The sequence below is a fragment of the Phasianus colchicus genome, chromosome 3 (assembly GCF_987193195.1).
Source record: "Phasianus colchicus chromosome 3, bPhaCol1.hap1.1, whole genome shotgun sequence".
NCBI classification, from domain to species: Eukaryota; Metazoa; Chordata; class Aves; order Galliformes; family Phasianidae; genus Phasianus; species Phasianus colchicus.
The window spans coordinates 61,958,058-61,976,178 of NC_143438.1; the positions used below are offsets into that span (position 1 = coordinate 61,958,058).

At 36.4% G+C, this 18,121-nt stretch overlaps 1 protein-coding gene across 5 annotated transcripts in view; it reads left to right on the top strand.

The window, feature by feature from the left end:
• Window positions 1–18,121, top strand: part of C3H8orf34 (chromosome 3 C8orf34 homolog) — a 193,070-nt gene that overhangs the window by 108,966 nt on the left and 65,983 nt on the right. For all 5 annotated transcript variants that reach the window (XM_031604863.2, XM_090137683.1, XM_090137681.1 and 2 more), the window contains one exon: window positions 13,824–13,909. In XM_031604863.2, the coding sequence (XP_031460723.2) occupies window positions 13,824–13,909 (86 nt within the window). The remainder of the gene's footprint in view (window positions 1–13,823; window positions 13,910–18,121) is intronic.

An 18,121-nucleotide genomic window follows, 5' to 3' on the forward strand; every position in this document is an offset into this window, starting at 1 on the left:
ACGTGTGCACTGAGAGTTTTGCAAGATAATAAGATAATATTGATGTACTGTGGCCATTTGAATGACGTTTAAGGGTTTTTTTGTGGTGTGTTTTTTTGGAGGACCACCCATTAGCCTTGTATGCCCACTGCCATGCTCAAAAGTTAAATCTTGTTCTTGTGGAGTCTTGCCAGTGCATTCCTGGAAGTAAGAAGCTTTTTGTTTTTAATAGCGCAAGGGCTGCATTCATTCTTCTTAACATCAATAGAATACAAAAAAAGGGGTTGCATGTGATTAAAAAAAGAAATGGGATTATAGAAAACATACTGTGCCACAAGCTTGAAGGCTTCTGAACAAGAATGTTGGGAAGGAGCACTCATTGCATACAAATTTAGGTTTGAGAAGCAGTATATTTAGTTAATAATTTGCTTTAAGATTAGTTGGAGCACAAACACAGTGTCCTCAGGCCTTTTAACATATTTGAGAAATCAAATATATGGAAAGTGAATCTGTAAATTAAAAAAGTAATCACAGCTTTTCTAACCGTCACCATTGGGATGTGCATTAAAGGTCAAGTTTGGTAGCTTGTGTTGATAATGTAGAATACATGAGATGCTTTGTGCACGCTACCATTTATGAATACTCTCTGAAATATCAGTTTGAAAAAATTATTCAAAAACTCTCACATTCGTTTACCTTGCCTGTGACTGATTTATTGTTGCCCTGCTTACCATGGTTATCTCTTAACTCCTTTATGTGGTTTTTTCTCCCACTGATCTTCAAATTAGCTACTTCATACACCAAAGCCAGTCAACTTTTCTTTAACCAACTGCATTTTTGTATTTTCGTAAACTTGGTTTTCTGCAGTATGGTCTCCACAACTTCCATGTGTACTTGGTATATGCTGAGATAAACTGCATGGTACTGTGTAAAATTTAAGAACCACACATGGGTGCTCCGAAATGTAGAGCTGGATGTTAAACATAGCTTCATGACATACTTTCATGAGGATCATGACAGTGTGGAGGAAAGAAGTGAAGGAACCAGATAGAGGAAAAACAAATCTGCTGCAGACGTTAATTTCTATAAATTTGACAGAAGTTGCAGAATAATGATGAAGAATAGAACTCTTGTCTGAGTTAGCCTTTATACATCTCTCTAGCAAATAGCTGAAATAAATTATTTAGTCATAAATTCTCTGGTGTTCATCTATCGTAGATGTTTTAAAAGTAAGAGTTTGTATGGAGCTACTTTCTCTGTGTATTACAGAGCTATAACAATACTAATGAGATATAAGGTGACTAAGAAATATTTGGTGGAAAATTTGGTGATAAACTTTGCCTGAATACAGTTATGTTTAAGTAAGCTACAGTCATCCCTGCAACTGCAGTATTATCAAAAACCACGATGTGATGGAATTAGATAAGACTTGATCACTGGAAGTAAGAATTTCTTCCTTATACAATTGTATGTGACTAAAAATCCCCCTTTTTCTCCTTAGACCTTAATATCCTAGTGTAATGTTTTGTGGAGAGTAATCTAATAATAGTGGATCCTGTGACTAAATGTTGAGATTTGAGAGGAATGAATTCTAATTTTTAACATCATGGTATATTATAATATCTATTTGGAAATCCAAACCTTTCATCTTCTCCTTAGACCCGACCTACAATTTTGATTCCTTCTTTTCTTTATAGCTTTCTTGGCAGTTCCCCAGGGGTCTGTGCAGATGCACTGGGAGTATTCTTTCAGAGCAGAAGGTGCACCCAAATGACTTGCATTTGAATATTTTGTTGTGTTTCCCACTAGGTTCCATTCTGTAATCTGTTTTTCCTTTTTACTGATTTGATTTTTGCATTTTGAAAACCCTTTATTCCTTGCTAGCTGTATACTCGATGGTGAATTATAAGGGTTTGACTTGTCTTGTTGTACATTTAAACATGCTTTGAATTGTCTAGAGTGCAGCCTTTTACATAGAAATGTTATGAGGAACCCACTTGGATTTGCGTTTTACTTGTTTGTAAACTTTTAAAGGTAACAGCTAATTTCTGTCAAGTCATAAAGCAAAAAAGTAGGAAATGTGAAGATATCCTGTCGTAGGGTTTATATTTAAAATTAGTCAATAATGTACAAATGTGGCAGAAATAATAACTTCTTAAGATCTCCTTATAACCTAGTTTGGCTCTCTATACTGTGACATAATACTGGGGAATGGATGCAGGTGTATGTGTGGTTTTATACATGTATATACATAAGGAATAGGCTTTGTATGTCTGCTGCGGTCGTAAGGCCAGCTTAGTCACTCAGTCTTTCCAGTAGAAACTTTGTACTGGGATAGTATTTCTAAAATCTGAGAAGAAATGACTTCAAAGTTGCAAAGGAAAAAAACATTTCCAAATTGACATGATTGGTTCAGATGTCATTTTGTGGGGAAGATTCTCAGTCTGAACTTCATATACAGAATGTGAAGAAATTTGTCTTCAAACATTACCAAAACATTTGTTGAGTTATTTCCTGACTCATATTTCATGTTAGCTTTCTGTCTGTGTTTCTAAGTGGCTGTTCTATAGAGGAAGAAGTGTGGAACATTGCAGATACATTGCATTACTATTTTTCGTTCTTAGTTTTTCTTTGTTTTCTTTTTTGTAAATGTAACTTCATTGGCCTCCCATTTGAAAGAGCTGAATTTTCCTCATATTTGTTTGTGCTAGCTTCAAAGACCTTGTCCTAGATCTTCTAGGCAGTCCTAGTGTTTTATTTGCATCTTTTTCACTTTAAAAGTGGCAAATAATAGCGCTTTATAAATTTTAATGAATAAATTTATAAAATTTCCTGAAGAAATTCTCTGGAGAATTACGAAGAAGATATTTTTGCTTTTGCTACAACTTCTTATAAGATAGAAAAATTGATAGAACTGTGAAAAAATGAAAAAAACTTACACTGAAAAAAATAGTCAAAACAATTAGTCAAAAGGTGTTGATGTGTTTTTGGCTGAGCGATCCATTTGCCCAGGCAGAAAACCCTACAAAAGTCTTTTCTATCTTTTGTTGATTATGTCAGTGTTAAATACAGTCAAAATAAACAATTTCATCTTTCTTGGAGTGGCAAACCACTTTGGTGTCTTATTTGTTCTTTCTCTGAAATAGAAAAAAAAAAAAAAGTTTAAAAAAAACCCAAACACCTAGGAAAAAGTTTTTTACTAGTCCTAGTGGTTATTAGGGACAAAAACCACAAATGAAATTTTGGGAGTTAGTCTTTGCTTGATTGTCAGAGAAACACACTTGTTTGTGCAAGCATTGCCTGCTCTTTCACTGGTTAGTGCTCCATTTGAGCATCTAACTGTGTGCAAAACAGAGAGCATCTGTGTCATTTCAAATGATTGATTTTCAGTTCCTGGATTTATGACTGACTTCTACAATACACAACCTATTATGACTTTTAATCCCAAACTTTAATTAATTTTATGGAAAGCTCTCACTGAATATGTGTTTTAATAGAATGACAAGGTGTGTTTATTTTGAAATCTTAACTGTGTTATATGAAAGGAATGATATAAGAGAGGAGATTGATTTCTGTTTGAGGCACTGGTACCATAGAAGCAGATGTTTTTTTCATCCTTTTTTTCTCACTGGGTAAATCCACCAAGCAATAATATCAGACATATCTGATGTTCCAAAATATTGTGATAATTACAGTATTGTCTGTTACTGAAAATTATGTGAGCTGTGAAGAAACCAATATTTACAGATGAAAGATATATCATTTTAAAAAGAACAGTGGATATCAGTGTGCGTGCACTATATAGTATTCTCAGAGATGACTTAATCAGCTGCTTTTGATTTATTTTGCTTCCTTAAAGGTTGCACATGAAGGGTGGGTTTGTTTTTGATATTAAAAAAACCTGTCTGTAGGAAAAGGGAAGAACTCTGGTGAAAGACTTTTTCTGTTTGCAAGTTTGAAATTTGTACAGCAGATACATAAAATGTACAGGTGAATTGCATCTTGTACATACATACCTGGTGCACTGATAGAACTGCTTTTGCAAATGTGGCATGTAGTGCACAGAGTTCACATAGAGACAGCCCTACTGCAACTAACAACAAGGAATTAGTTTCTGGTTTTAGTTCTGAAAGAAAAATACTGTATGAGATTCTATGAATGAATGATGTGTCACTAAAGCATTTCTTCTAAGAACTGTTGTTCAGCTCATGCTATTTTGACCTTTTTTTCTACATCTCAGGCTGCTTGTAAAAGAAAGAACTGAAATAATGGGGGATAATCCTGTAAACATTAAAAAAAATATACTGTTAAGAAATTCTCTCTTAAGGAGAGAAGACTTAAAGGACATTTTAGTTCTTTTGAATGTCGTAATCTTGATTTGCAGTAGTGTAAGCAATAGGAGCATATTTGAAAATGAAATTAATTTAACTGTTTGTCTAGTCCTGGAGATTATTATACTGTCTTAATGGAGCGTGACATGTTTCATCCTGTCCTTCATTTGTAGAACTTCACTGACAAAACACATTCGACCCCTTCCAATAACTTAAAAAGCCCAAGCCGTTCCCCACTTATTTGCCTTCTCTGATGTGTGCCTTGCAAACTAATTCTTTACTGTGATGTTTTTAGATCCTTCATGTTTGGTGCTACACTGTGATGTGTATCAGCAGTAGCAGTTGCTTCTGGATATGGTAATACAGGGAGAAAACCAGCAGTTCACGAGCCAAGGAAGCCTCTTGGTCATAATTTGAGTCTCTGGATAACACTTTAATGTGGCTCTTGAAGACACGCACACACACACACACACACAACTCTTTCACCAGTCTGGAAAAAAAAAAAATGCTTCACAGGGGAAGAAAGAGTGTTAAGTCTGAAAAGACTGACAAAGACTGTAATTTTTCTCCTGTGAGATAATGGTTTGAAGCCAGCAGCAGATAAAAGATTGCCGTAAGAATGGCTTAATTCCCCATCTTGTAAAAGGATTAGATAATTCAGTCTCTTTATGGATTCCTTACTCTGGGAAATATATTTCCACTTTCGGTTCTTCTCAGAAATATCTGCAGAGTGTACTTATTTAAATGCACAAAGACCTGCATTCAGGAATCGTGAAAAGGCAAACGACACACAGAAAAGATTATTTTGCAGGCTCTGTCAATATGTAAATTTGCTCAGCAAGAGAATATTCTAGTTTTACCAGCTGAAAGCATTATGGCTGTGAATTATGTATTGGTGATATGGCAACTTTCCACAAAAATCTTTGAAAAGTAGCTGGAAAAAGAGTGCTTTTAATTTGCACAAAGGGAATGGAATCTGTTTGTTGTTTTTTTTTTTAAACTATGGCTTCTATGAATTTGCAAATCATTTGCTGTTTCAGTCTGCAACCACTAAGAAATAATGTCCTTGTGTGCAAAATTAAGGTAGTGATGCCACTACTATCAATGAAAATTGAATAATTTATGCTGGACTGTACTTTAGATCAGGGTTTAACTCAAAGAATCTGAATGCTGTATATCTCATATAAGTACAGCCAGCATTAGTAACAGCAGTCTGTGAGCTTTCCACCACTGGTTTAAACTGCATTTATAAGAATTACAAATTTCAATCAGAACATGCATAATGTGTTGCTGCTTTTAATTTCTTACATGTTTTTTTGTTATACAGTAGATATCTGTATTTATTCATGTATTCTTAGAGCTTAACTTTGGAAATGTCTGCCTGTATAATGTTCTGCTGGATAATCCAATAGTCCTCATGCTTCATTTCTCTTCAATGCAGATGCCTCCTGTATTTTGGTCTATGGTGAAAACAGAAGCTATGACACTGATTTTTTAATACAACAAGGTGCCATGTTGCAGAGCTTTCCCATTGTTACTTAAAGCTTGGGAAGTGCCAGCCATTCATTACTTGCTGAGTTCACAGTCCTCTGTTGCTTGCCTCCATTGATCTAAAACATTTTTCTTCTGCAGTTAAACTGAAATATGTATTAACTTATTTTAAAACCTAATCTTCATTAGGAAGTGAGAGTATGTAGCTAAAGCAGATGGAGAGTTTAGCTATCAGAGGAGTACTTTTATTTAATATGTTTTCTCCATTACCTTAACTGACGTAGTCTATAATAATGGAGAACTCACATTTTTTTCATCTGTACCTGCGCATACACTAAGAATTTTGCTGGCTCAGTTTTAACATTTTTATTTTTGTAAAAGACATTAGTAGAACAAGTGAAATAGGTCAGAAATTCCTGGCATTATATTTAGATGCTGGAGAAGCTCTGGATTTTACACCAGTAACTAAGCACGGATATAGTGGAAGCAATAAGTCAAGGTACATGAGATCAGAATTTGGATTGGTATGTTTGAGAACACAGAATGAAATAAGCTCACCATATTAGGCAAGTCAGGACAAATGATTATAACGCTTGGAGTATTATTACTGGTGTGGTGTTGAGGTTGCTAGGGAAAGGTGCAAGAAAACATTCAGTGTAACCTAAAAGCATGTAGGGGCTTTCAAGACTTTGCTTGTCTGACCGCCGTTGCTATAACATCCCTCACGTTATGAATATATATTTGCTTTAGGGAAATTATAATTCACTATTACAGTGATATTGGAGAAAGATGTCAGATGAAGATGTGGTGTTTAAAATAACAGAAAGGAAGCAGATGATTTGAAAGAGAGAAAAAAAGTGTTCATCTTGACTGAGATTTCCTTTGGTTGCCAAAGAAATGCCATCATAAGTTTCTTCTGTGAATAAGTTTGTGCTATTCTTTAATATTAAAAAATGCATATTACACTTTTTTGAACTGAATTAATAAATACTTCATACAGAAACTAAATCAGTGAAGCATTAGGATTTCTCTCAAGAGCATAGTTGTTTGAAGCAATTTAATGAAAATAAGTCATTCAACAATTCAAAATCTTTTACATTAAGATTCTAATGCAAACATGACACTACATCTGGTTTTCAGAGCTGAAAGCTATTCTTTGTGACTGTAGCTTTAAAATGTGCACTGATCTTGAGTGAATGTGAAAATACCTTTGTTATTCTTTTTGCTGAAACACTTAGGGTTGTTGTTTTTTCTGAACTTTCCTCTACTTCTCACTGTGTTTATCTAAAAGAAATCAGCTGAGTCTTCAGCAAAGCATATAAGGAATTTTCCAATGAAATGTATGTTCTTTAGGAAATAATGATTCATAGAAACTGAAATATTTTTACAGAAATTATCCAGGTTCAACAAAATTTAGCTAACAGGGAGAATGGCAGGAGCTGCAACCCGCAGTCACGTTATTTCTCACTCCCTCCGCAGGGAGTGTACTTCACTGTCCTGAAGCCCCTCAAGGAATATTTCTTTATTACTGAAAAAGATGGCAGAAACATTTGTATTGTCTGGAATTAACAGGATTTTGGGGTTCCTTCTCAAGTGGAACTTCAAAATTATTGTTCTCCAGAGAACATAAGAATTTGGGCAGATTAGTTTAATAAAAAGAAGTCCCATGATCACTCATCAGAATCTGAAGGCCAGCACATACGGAATGATTTAGAACTCCTGCCTGTATTAGTGTTTGTGTGATGATTAAAGGAGAGCTTGTCCAAAAAATGCAAAACCTTGTGTTCTGATTTTTTTCTACTTCTTTTTTTTTTTTGGGGGGGGGGGGAAGGAATAGGATCAGAATTGGATGGTTGAAGTTTTTAACCAACATGTTTGTGGAATATGGGCACATCAGTTTGTCAGAATAGTATTAATAGAATCCCAATCCTTCTGTCTTGTGAGCCACCACCCTCCTTTGAGGACGAGTTTCCTCTCTGCAGTATTCTGTTTGATACAAAAAAATTTCCTGAGGACAACCTCTACCATTATCTAACACAAGGCAATTTATAATGCCTATACTTTTAATTAGTAGTTAATAGTCAGTTATCAGAAACATTTCTATTTATTTGTGTTCAGTATACTTGATTTCTTTTCACTAGATCCTGATGTCAAAAAGTGCCTATTAAGAGTGTTTTTAAATTTCTGTGAATTTCTCTGATGTGGGCTGTGGCAGTAATTTTTTTTTTTTTTTCGCAAATTTATTAATACTGCATGAATGTTGTTCAAAGATGAGCATCTTTGTGTTGTATTATCCTGCCATAACAAGGAGTATAATTTCATTTCCTGCTAATTTTGAGACTATCACAAGGCAGCAGTGCTGATACAGAGGATAGTCATAGTGTATACTGCACTGCAATTCAGCACAATAGAGGAATTCATAGAAAGGAATTCATCTTAATCTATACGTGCAGTCAAATATACACAGTCAAATGTATACATACCCATTGCTGCTCTTAAAGCAACTCTTTTACCTCTGAAAAATCAGTTTTACTCAAGCAAAAGTATCTGCACAAATTTCAAACTTGAAACTGCATACCATATTTAAGTAATAGAGGAAAAAAAATCAACTTCCTCAAATGTTTTCTGTTAGTGTTATCTACAAGTTGTAGTTTGATTGTGATTGTGCAGCTGTATGAGATCCTAAAGCATTGCTTTAGGAGAGACACAGGTGGAGAAGTCATAGCTTTTAAAGTATTACTCTCTCCTTCCATTCTCAGTAATCCCATTATTTATTACTTACCCATTGTAATCTGTCATTCTAGAATGCTAATAGATTTTGTGATTCAGTGATTTTTAGATGCAAATAATGAATTGTTTATAGTGTTGTCTTGCTTTTCAACTTCTAAGCAAGGTCATCAATCTAAGTAATCATCTAACATCTTTCTAAAGCAGCAATTACCGTAATGTCAAGAAGCTGTCCTGTATGTTGGACATTGATGGGTATCAGAGAGGTTTGAAAGCAAGACCCCTAATTCTGTAAATAAATAAAAGAACTGGAGAATTGAAATGACATGCCACACAGCTAATTACAGTATGGAAGAGCAATAAGCTCATCCAGACTTTGGATTCTGTTGATGTTTATTTTCTTGACAAATATGACAAGTTCTTAGAAGGACTACCTTTCAGATAGTAGTGACAAGTTTCACTGCACATTGTGCTTAAGTATTATCAGTTTGAATACAGCACCACTAAGAAGTATGTCCCAGTGAGCTGTGTTAGAAAAAGTAGGTATCATTTCAAAAGATTTACATGTTACAGAGATCACAGCTTCCTCATACAGGGATTCTTTCCTGTGTCTGCTTCTTTATTGCTATAATTCAAATTATATGGATCGCTCCAAATGTAATATTTTTGGCAAAGCTAAAAGCTACTCTATCAAAAAAACTTAATGGTAAGTTAATGGAAAGTTATCTGAGTTTTTCAAAGTTGTCTAGTGGGGAATGTAATGCTGCTATGAAAATTTTATTGCTGACTTAAAAATACTGTACAATGTGTATTCACTCACAATACTTAATCATTCCTTCTTTAGTATTGACAGAATGCTCTTTGCTTTATGCAAAAATATGAAAGAATCTGACACTATGCTCAGATTCAGGCGAACAGTACAATCTAAAAACAAATGATGTGTTGGATGACTGTTCAAGCTGAAAGCAAAGCTGGTCTTGCAGAATGAATGCCAACTTATTTCCAGATGCTAAGTAATGCTAAAAAGAAAGATTGAGATGTGCTTTGTATTATCTCTTAGTACTTCTGTTCTCATTGCTATAGAGATTTTACTGTGCTTTTGAAACTATGATGGGAAGATGTGGAGGTTGCTTTGAAGGGCAGTAACATTAATTAGTGAGGCATTTTATTATTAAGATGTGCCATTAGAAAAGCTCAAGATTCTTTCTTGGAGTGTTAAGGGTGGTTCTTTCTGAATGGTCAATCACAAGGCTGAGACTTAGCAGTACTTGATCATTCTCTTCCAACTGGACTCCCCCAGACAGCCCCTCAACAAAACACATCTATCAAGCAAAAAATGCAGCTATGTACTGAATCCTTAGCCCACCTTTATGGATATTGTCTTTGTCACTAAATTCGTGTTACAAACACTTAACGTGCTTCTTATTTAATCCCTGCATAATTTTCTAGGAACATTCTGTCCTCTTAGAATCGTAGAATCTTAGAATCACCAAGGTTGGAAAAGACCTCCAAGATCATCTAGTCCAGCCATCCACCTACCACCAATATTTCTCCACTAAACCATGAGTGCAGTGTATAAGTGTTTCTTGAACCCCTCCAAGGTTGGTGACTCAATCACTTCCCTGTTCCTGCACCTGACCACCCTTTTAGAGAAGAAATTTTTTCCTAACATCCAACCTGAACCTCCCCTGGCATGACTTGAGAACTGTCATCCTATTGCTGGTTACAAGGGAGAAGAGGCTGACCCCCAGCTCTCCACAGTCTCCTTTCAGGTAGCTGTAGAGAGTGATAGGGTCTCCCCTGAGCCTCCTCTTCTCCAGACTAAACAATTGCAGTTCCCTCAGCCACTCCTCATAAGACGTGTGCTCCAGACCCCTCTCTGAACATGCTCCAGGGCCTTGATGTCTGTCTTGTAGTGAGGGGCCCAAAAGTACTCAAAGTGCAGCCTTACCAGTGCTGAGTACAGTGGGATGATCAATTCCCTGCTCCTGGTGGCAACACTATTTCATATACAACCCAGGATGCCATTGGCCTTCTTGGCCACCTGTGCACATTGCTGGCTCATGTTCAGCCAAGCATTGACTGACACTTCCAGGTCCATTTCTTCCACGCAGTCTTCCAGCCACTCTGCCCCAACCCTGTAGCATTCCCTGGGATTGTGGCGAAAGTGCAGAACCTGGCACTTGGTCTTACTGAACTTCATCCTATTGGCTTCAGCCCAGCAATCCAGCCTGTCCAGGTCCCTCTGTAAGGCCATCCTATCCCCCAGGCAGGTTGACACTTCCTGCCAACTTGGTGTCATCTGCAAACCTGCTGAGGGTGCACTCAATCCCTTGAAATCTCTTGAAAAAAATCCAGGTAGAAGCATTTGTGGTCATTCATCTACCTTATTTCAATTTTCACTTGTTTTGCAACAAATGGAGGAACAAATGGAGGAACTAGTATCTGGAGTTCTCTAGGGTGGATCTGCTTGCACTGGCAGCAGGATGGGATCAGAGTCAGTTCTTTTCTACCTTTGTAATCATAGAGAGTTACAGAATAATGTGTTCTGAGGTGTTATCAGGTAGGCAGAATTGTCAGGAAGTCCTGATGATGCTAAAAAAAAAAAAAAAATCCAGGATCTTATATTAGTCAAAATTGAGTTTTGTGCAGGTTGTTTCGCAAAGTCTTATGTATTAAGCTGAGATTCCCATTAAACAAAATAGTGCATAAAGTATTAATAAATCAGTAATCTTTAGGAGACTGCTTTTGCTGTTGTTGTTGATGCTGGTTTTAAAGAGTACATATTGAAAATAACGAGCAAGAATTTCAAAGCTGTTTTGGAAAAGTTTGACTTCTTCTAATGCTTGAGTAATATGAGGATTTATTCAAATAAGAATCTCCATGTAAGGATGTAAGAAACACATAAATAAGTTGAAAATTTTATGGGAAACTGAGGCCTAGATACATGAAACATTTAATTCATCCACTCACCCACCCATCAATCTCATTAGTTCACCCAGCTGTTTCCTTCTACAAAGGCAAATAATGAAATAGCTTTTTTTACTAGATCCATTGAAAAGATTTTTGTTTTCCACGAGGCATAGTGTTTACTTAAATATTTAACATAATTTCATGAATAAAATGAGAATCATGTAGATTGTTCATGCCTAATTTCATTGGGTTTGGATTTATGAAATCACATGATGGAAATGGGTTACAAAATCTGGAAAATTCTGATGCGGTATGAGAATCTCCTACCTACTATTAGAGGTATTTTTGCATAAGTGCAATATAAACAGGGAAGGCTGGAGTAATTTTTCTTTTAATAATGCACAGGAGAATGCCTCATCACTTCTGGTTCTGTGATTTCATGTACATCTTTATAAGCTTGAATACATGCTTGTAGTATGCATGTATGTGTATGTAATACAGGAGGACAGGGCAAATTTAAAGCAAATGAAAATTGTTTGGTTTGGAGATTTTCTTCCATTACCTTTGAAGTTTGTTTTCTCCTTGTTTGAATGTCTTTACGATAGTAGCATGAACAGAAGTTTGCTTCTGTTTTACTGTTATCTTTTGAAAAACTTGTGATGCAAGCTAAATTTTCAAAGGACTTGTAACGAGCATACAGACTGGCTATAGAGCTATAAAGGATTCGTAGAAGTAATTTTCAAAATTAGGTATCTTCTAAGTTTTACTCTTTTGTTGCCACAAGAAGTTTTGAGTTCTGTGGAACTGCCTCCTCAGGTCAGAGTTGTTATGAATTTATATTAAGCTTTCTGTCATAAAAGGAAATAAAAGTAATTATTGGGGAAGAATAATTTTTTCGAAGATGGATTAAATAGGTGTGAAAGTCATAAAATGTGAAAATTGGGTAGGGCTAATATGGAGGTTCTGCTTGGTTTCAAAGGTTAATTGAAAGATTCATGTAAAGCTGCTGCAGAGAGTGAGAATACAGAGTAAAAGAGACTTCTTTCAGGATATATTTATTTCCTTAAGGTCTTATTTCAGTGCATTCTTAGAATTCCTGGGCTCTGCAAAATTGTGTTTTCTTATTTTTTTCATGTCTGAATAAATTCAAATTAAAATAACCTTTATGCAAATGACAACTGTATTGCTACAAACCATCTCTTCAGAGCAAAATCTGTGCTCAAGATGCATAGGAACCTGAAGAAGGATAGTGGGTCTCATTAAAAACCAGCAGTTACGAGACCTATTTTTGTAAATTACTATCAAGCCATTGCAGTCAGCTGATGCAGGAGGAAAGCCTGAAGACAATACTTGCCTTAAATACTGGATATTTCCTTTGAAAAGTAACAAGGAAGGAGAAAATATTGATGAGTGTATTTCTTCTGGTCGGTTGCCTTTGGCTAAGGGCCAAACTCCTACTCAGCCACTTGTTCATTCACTGCCCTCAGCACGACAGAGGGAGAAATTATGATGAAAAAGCTTGTGGGTCAAGGTGAAGGCAGGGAGATTGCTTGCCAGTTACTGCCACATGCAAAACTGACTTACTTATGGAAAATTAATTTTATTTATTGCCAATTAAAATAGATTTGGCTTATGAGAAACAAAAAGATGCATTTAGATCGCACTTCTCCTCCCCTTTTCCCAGGTTCAACTTCACTTCTTCATTCCAGATTTCTCCACCCACGCCCCCAAGCAGTCAGTCCATAACAGTTCCTCTGGGCTGCTCCAATGTGGTTCTCCATTGGCTTTGTTTCTTTCAGGAAATACTCACCTGCTCCACTGCACTCACATGGTCTTCATGGTTTTCAGTGGATGCTGTGGTCCTCTCCCCTAGCTGTAGCACAGTATCTGCCCCAGTGCCTGAATCACCTTCTTCTCTAACTATGGTTTTCCCTCTGCTATTTCCGCTCTTTTCTTCTACCTGCCTTACATCTCTCCTCTTTCTTAAATGTATTTTTCCAGAAGCGCTGCCATGTTGACTTTTGAGCATAGCTGTGTGCACTGGAGCCAGATGGAAACGCCTGTGTCCAGTATGGGCATCCCATGTCCTCTTCTTACTGAGGCCAATCCTGGCAGCCGTCCTGCCACCAATACCTTGACTCAGTACAATCCCATTAGTTTATTTAAACCATGTAGAATTCATTTGACTGTTTCCTAAAGGCTAGTTCTGGTTATTATATGCTCTGGAATGATATGGTTGGACCATGGATGCTGACTTTTCAGCAAAGCTACTCTTTTAGTTAGGACAGTGTTCTGTATGGAGTATGTAGTCAGAATTAGTACTTTTATGTATCTTATCTATGGAGTTTGCCTATGTTTTTGTTCTGTTTTTCCACAATTTAGATTGCAAGGAGAAAATATGGCAGAAAGGCCAGAAGATGTCTCCGTGGTAACTCAAACTTCAGAGCCAGCTATGTCAGACTCTGATGGTAAGTTAGATATTTGCTGCACATCAAAAAAAACAAACAAGCAACAACATTTTGTATGTAAGAGTTGATTTTATGTCTACAAGAGAAGATTAAATGTTTCCCAAAGGTGTTACTGGGCGCATGAACTCAGTCATGTACACTTAAATCTATTAGAAACGTCCATAATTTAGTTTTGGCTATAGCCCATTAGCATTCCAAAATAATTCTTCGCTGTATTTTGGAAATGTCTCAGGTCAGTGCTTTTGGATCAGTATCTTGGTAGACAGTTTTTATGTTAGCACAGAATTTTGGATGTAACATAGCTTGGTAGTATAGACATGTCCTGTCCATTGGCAACTGGTCTGTATGCTAAATAACTGTCTTTGGAATATTTAATTTAGTAGTACAAATTCATTCACAGAATTGAAATAATATATGGCAAAAGTAAAAGTTTAAAGAACTTCTCCTCTGCTTTTAAACTCAATATCAAAAGTGCTTCCATGGTCTCTCTTAGCACTGCTGGCAAGAATTAAAAACATGATTCAAGAAGTTTTTACAAAAACTCAGAACAATTTATTTTCCTTATGTGCACATAACTACATGTTGTGCTAATTTAGTCAGAGCCCAGTTTCAGCTTCTGCTCTGGTTCTTAACAAAACACCTGAAATCTAATGGAAAAAGCACTTCCTAGGGGATATCTTGCCAGAGAATGCCCTGCTTTCTTATGAAAGATCATCTTGATGAAGATTATCTTAGCTGTCACTGAAATGGAGATAGGAAAGAATAGAAGTTTGGACAGAGATTTTGCAAAAGATAAATCATTCTGTCTCTTCTCCTACTTCAGGGCAGAACCAGAGGAGTCTATTAACTGGAAGATTTGATTTGTAGTTTCATCTTCAGTAGCTCTGGATAAGTTAGTCATGTTGATGAAGTAAAAGAAATTGTAACTTAGAAAGTTTTGTTATTTTGAATTGTTCTGCTAAATGGGTGACATCAACCTGAACTTTTTATACATTTTCACATTTGTAAAGCAACACGTCAATATTAATAACTAATTTGTCTTCAAATATACTGATTTTGTGAACATACATGGTTTAATGCAGTTATACAATTCATTTTTCCTTTCATTTGTCATTAATTGCTTCATTAAAAAAAACTGTTAAAGCACTAAAAATCTCAGAATATCATGCTCTTACTAGTTTGATGAAGTCCATCAGTGAGAGAGACCCAGATTGCTAATGTAACTGAAGTCTTTTCAAAGGAAGGCAAAATTCTTCTGTTATGAGAGCAATCCCAAGGCGAAGAGATTATGGTGGCTTGTTTGGGATTGATTATGGAATATGTACAATTGAATATCAAACTATTTGTTTTGAACAGGCAGATCTCTGCCTTCCTTTTCCCTTCCTGTGTACCTTTGTTATTGTTGTGGAAATACACTGCCATGCCACCCCCTGAAACTGGAGGCTCATTTTTTTACTGAGAGCAGAAGGTCAGTAAAATGGTAGCTTGTCGCACAGTCATAGTGACACGGGTACTAGGATTAAAGAAGATGAAACTGTCACAAGATCTTGGATGCTGACTAACAATGAAGCTGTGTTTTTCATGGTCACAGAATATGGACCACAAAAGTACTGTAGCCACTTTAACTTGGACCACTTTACATGCTTCTGGATATTCTAAGTATGATTAAAAGGGAGAGGAATAACCCTTTCCCTAAAGACAGGGAATACAACTTATGTAGGTGAGGCAACAAGATTCCTGCTAGGTTATTTCTCACCTATCTCATGTCTGCAAATACACATGAACCTGTTAGCTGTATAGCTAATAAACAGCATCACCTCTAGGGCAGAAACGCTGAGGTCAACAGTAAGGTACTGCCAAATTTCTGACAAGAGGCTTTCTCAGAAGTGTTCAGCCTTTCAAGCTTCTTTTGTTTTGTTTTGTTCTGTTGTTTTGTTTTTTTTTTTTCTAAAATGTTGGCTAGTAATATATTTTGATTAAAAAAAAAGAAAAAAGAAAGAAAGAAAAAGAAACCCACATCTGGACTTTACAAGACAGCACAGAGTAGAAACAGATGTAGAACCCAGGCAGCTGCCTATTCTATCTTTCCTATAAATGCAGCACAGTTCTTGTTTTCTGTGTATCTAAAACTAAATATGTGAAGAAGATGATAAAATATACTGTTAGAAAACTCTAAATAGCCAAAGCATTGTGTTGGACTTCAAATTTTAGTCATGTCCTAAATGTATGTATTATATCATAAAAAACACTAGCAGGTTTCAATTACCAGGTTTATTTGAATTTATTTTCTGCTCTTACTTGTTGATACCAATGACCTAACTGAGAAAACTATGAGTTGCTAAGTGCTGATGTAAACCATTCCTTCAGGAGTGTGCAAGCAAGGTGCTAATGTACAGCAAAGTTGAGACAGCTTTCCTTAATGATTTCTTTCTGGGTTAGTGAAAAATTGTTAAGTTGTTCGATCTGGAGCATCTCTCTTGTGGATTTCAGATGAACCAGGTTCAGAAGTAATTGGCTGCACATCTGATCTAACAGCCCTTTATAAATAAGCTTACTAAAGCAATTCCAGCTCATAAAGTCAATGGAATACCTATGTAAAAAGATCATCTGCAGCATCAGGCACAATACTGACTCCACCAACAATCTCTGTCTGGCTCTAATTAACCACTGCACTGATTTCCCTCTGGTGCAATCCTACTGAATTGAGCAGAGTTATCTTTGATCGAAGCAGTAAAAATGAGAGGGGAGTCAGGTCTCGAGATAGACGGCACAAGATGCTCTAACACTGCTGTTTCACTGTTCCAAGTGATACCCATCAAAACTGTTTCTCTTTCCCATTGGACCATCTCACAGGAAATAACTCAGGGAAGAATTTAATAGTTATGTTCCTGATTTTGATTAGTGCACTGTAAACTTCCCCTATAGATGCCAAGCCTCCTGGCTTCAGTCTTCCTATAAATCTTCTTCTTGTTTTGTACAGATAGATACTGCAATTGGATGGATCTAGTACAAATCTGTGCCTGACAGTCTCCATGCTGCTTTCATGATGGGGGAGCTGTACAGGTCATATACTAATGTGTGGTTTTTTGAACTTGGATATGAAGAAATGGTATCACTAAAAGCATGTGTTCATTTAGTCCTGGGTACCTCTAAGTACAGTGGGATCTTGTTTTGCTGGTTTCAGCCTCTTTTGCTGACAAGTGCCATGTACACTTTGAGTAAGAGCCACTGTACAAGGCAGAAAAAAATGAGATTATTGCAAAGATCTTTGCAGTGAGTGCATTCTTGTAGAAGCCTTAAAATACCTAATGAGGGAGTGAGCTCTGAATGTTAGGTGAATGAAAAGCATTGATCTTTAAACTTTTTAAACTGCCCAATTAATCTGAAAAAGAAAAAGCTGTTTGTGGCATGAGCAGTATGCAATACCACCTATTTCGGAGGTGTGAGCAAAGACTTGGCTTTTTTTTGTGGCTTTTCCTGGAACAACATATTAGGACTGATAATGATGGTTTATGCAGTGCTATGCCACAGTATGCATGTGGTATTTCTTATTATATTAGATCTGGTTGTGCTATGATACGTAATAATTAGTTTGCTAAATAAATTTTGTTAAGTAATATTCACATCAGTGCTTAATTCCCTATCAAACAGGAGCCATGAGTTTCTTTTATTTGTAGTAAGCCAGCTCCAGTTTCAACCTGATATGTTTGAAAATAGTAGGATATGTAGCTTCCACAATTTGCTTTGCATTAAAGTGCCAGTAAAGTAGAAAGTTGAAAACAGGCATTTGGATGGAAAAGTTTGAAATTTGAGAAGTTCAACAGAAATAGGGCTCTATCAAACGTATACAGTGCTATTCCAGTTGGAACTGCATGACTAGGATAAAAAATTAATAAGGATAAAAATAAGGGGGATGTGAACCAGGCATGGCAATGGCAAAAATGTGGAATCATCTCCCAGTTCTTGATCAGTTCTCTGAGCACTTCTCCACACTGCATCATCATCTCTTTTTCCCCCACTTTCATTTAGTCTGAGATGTTTCACACATCCGGGCACTCTGGAAACATGAGGATCTCCCTGCTAAGTGTCTGAATAACAGCAGGACACAGGGAAGATCAGGGCGTCTTGTTTTTTACATAGCTTATAAACAGCGTCTAAGTGCCTATAAGGCTAGGAGGCAGTGAAACTGCACAGCATGTCACTTAGAATTTG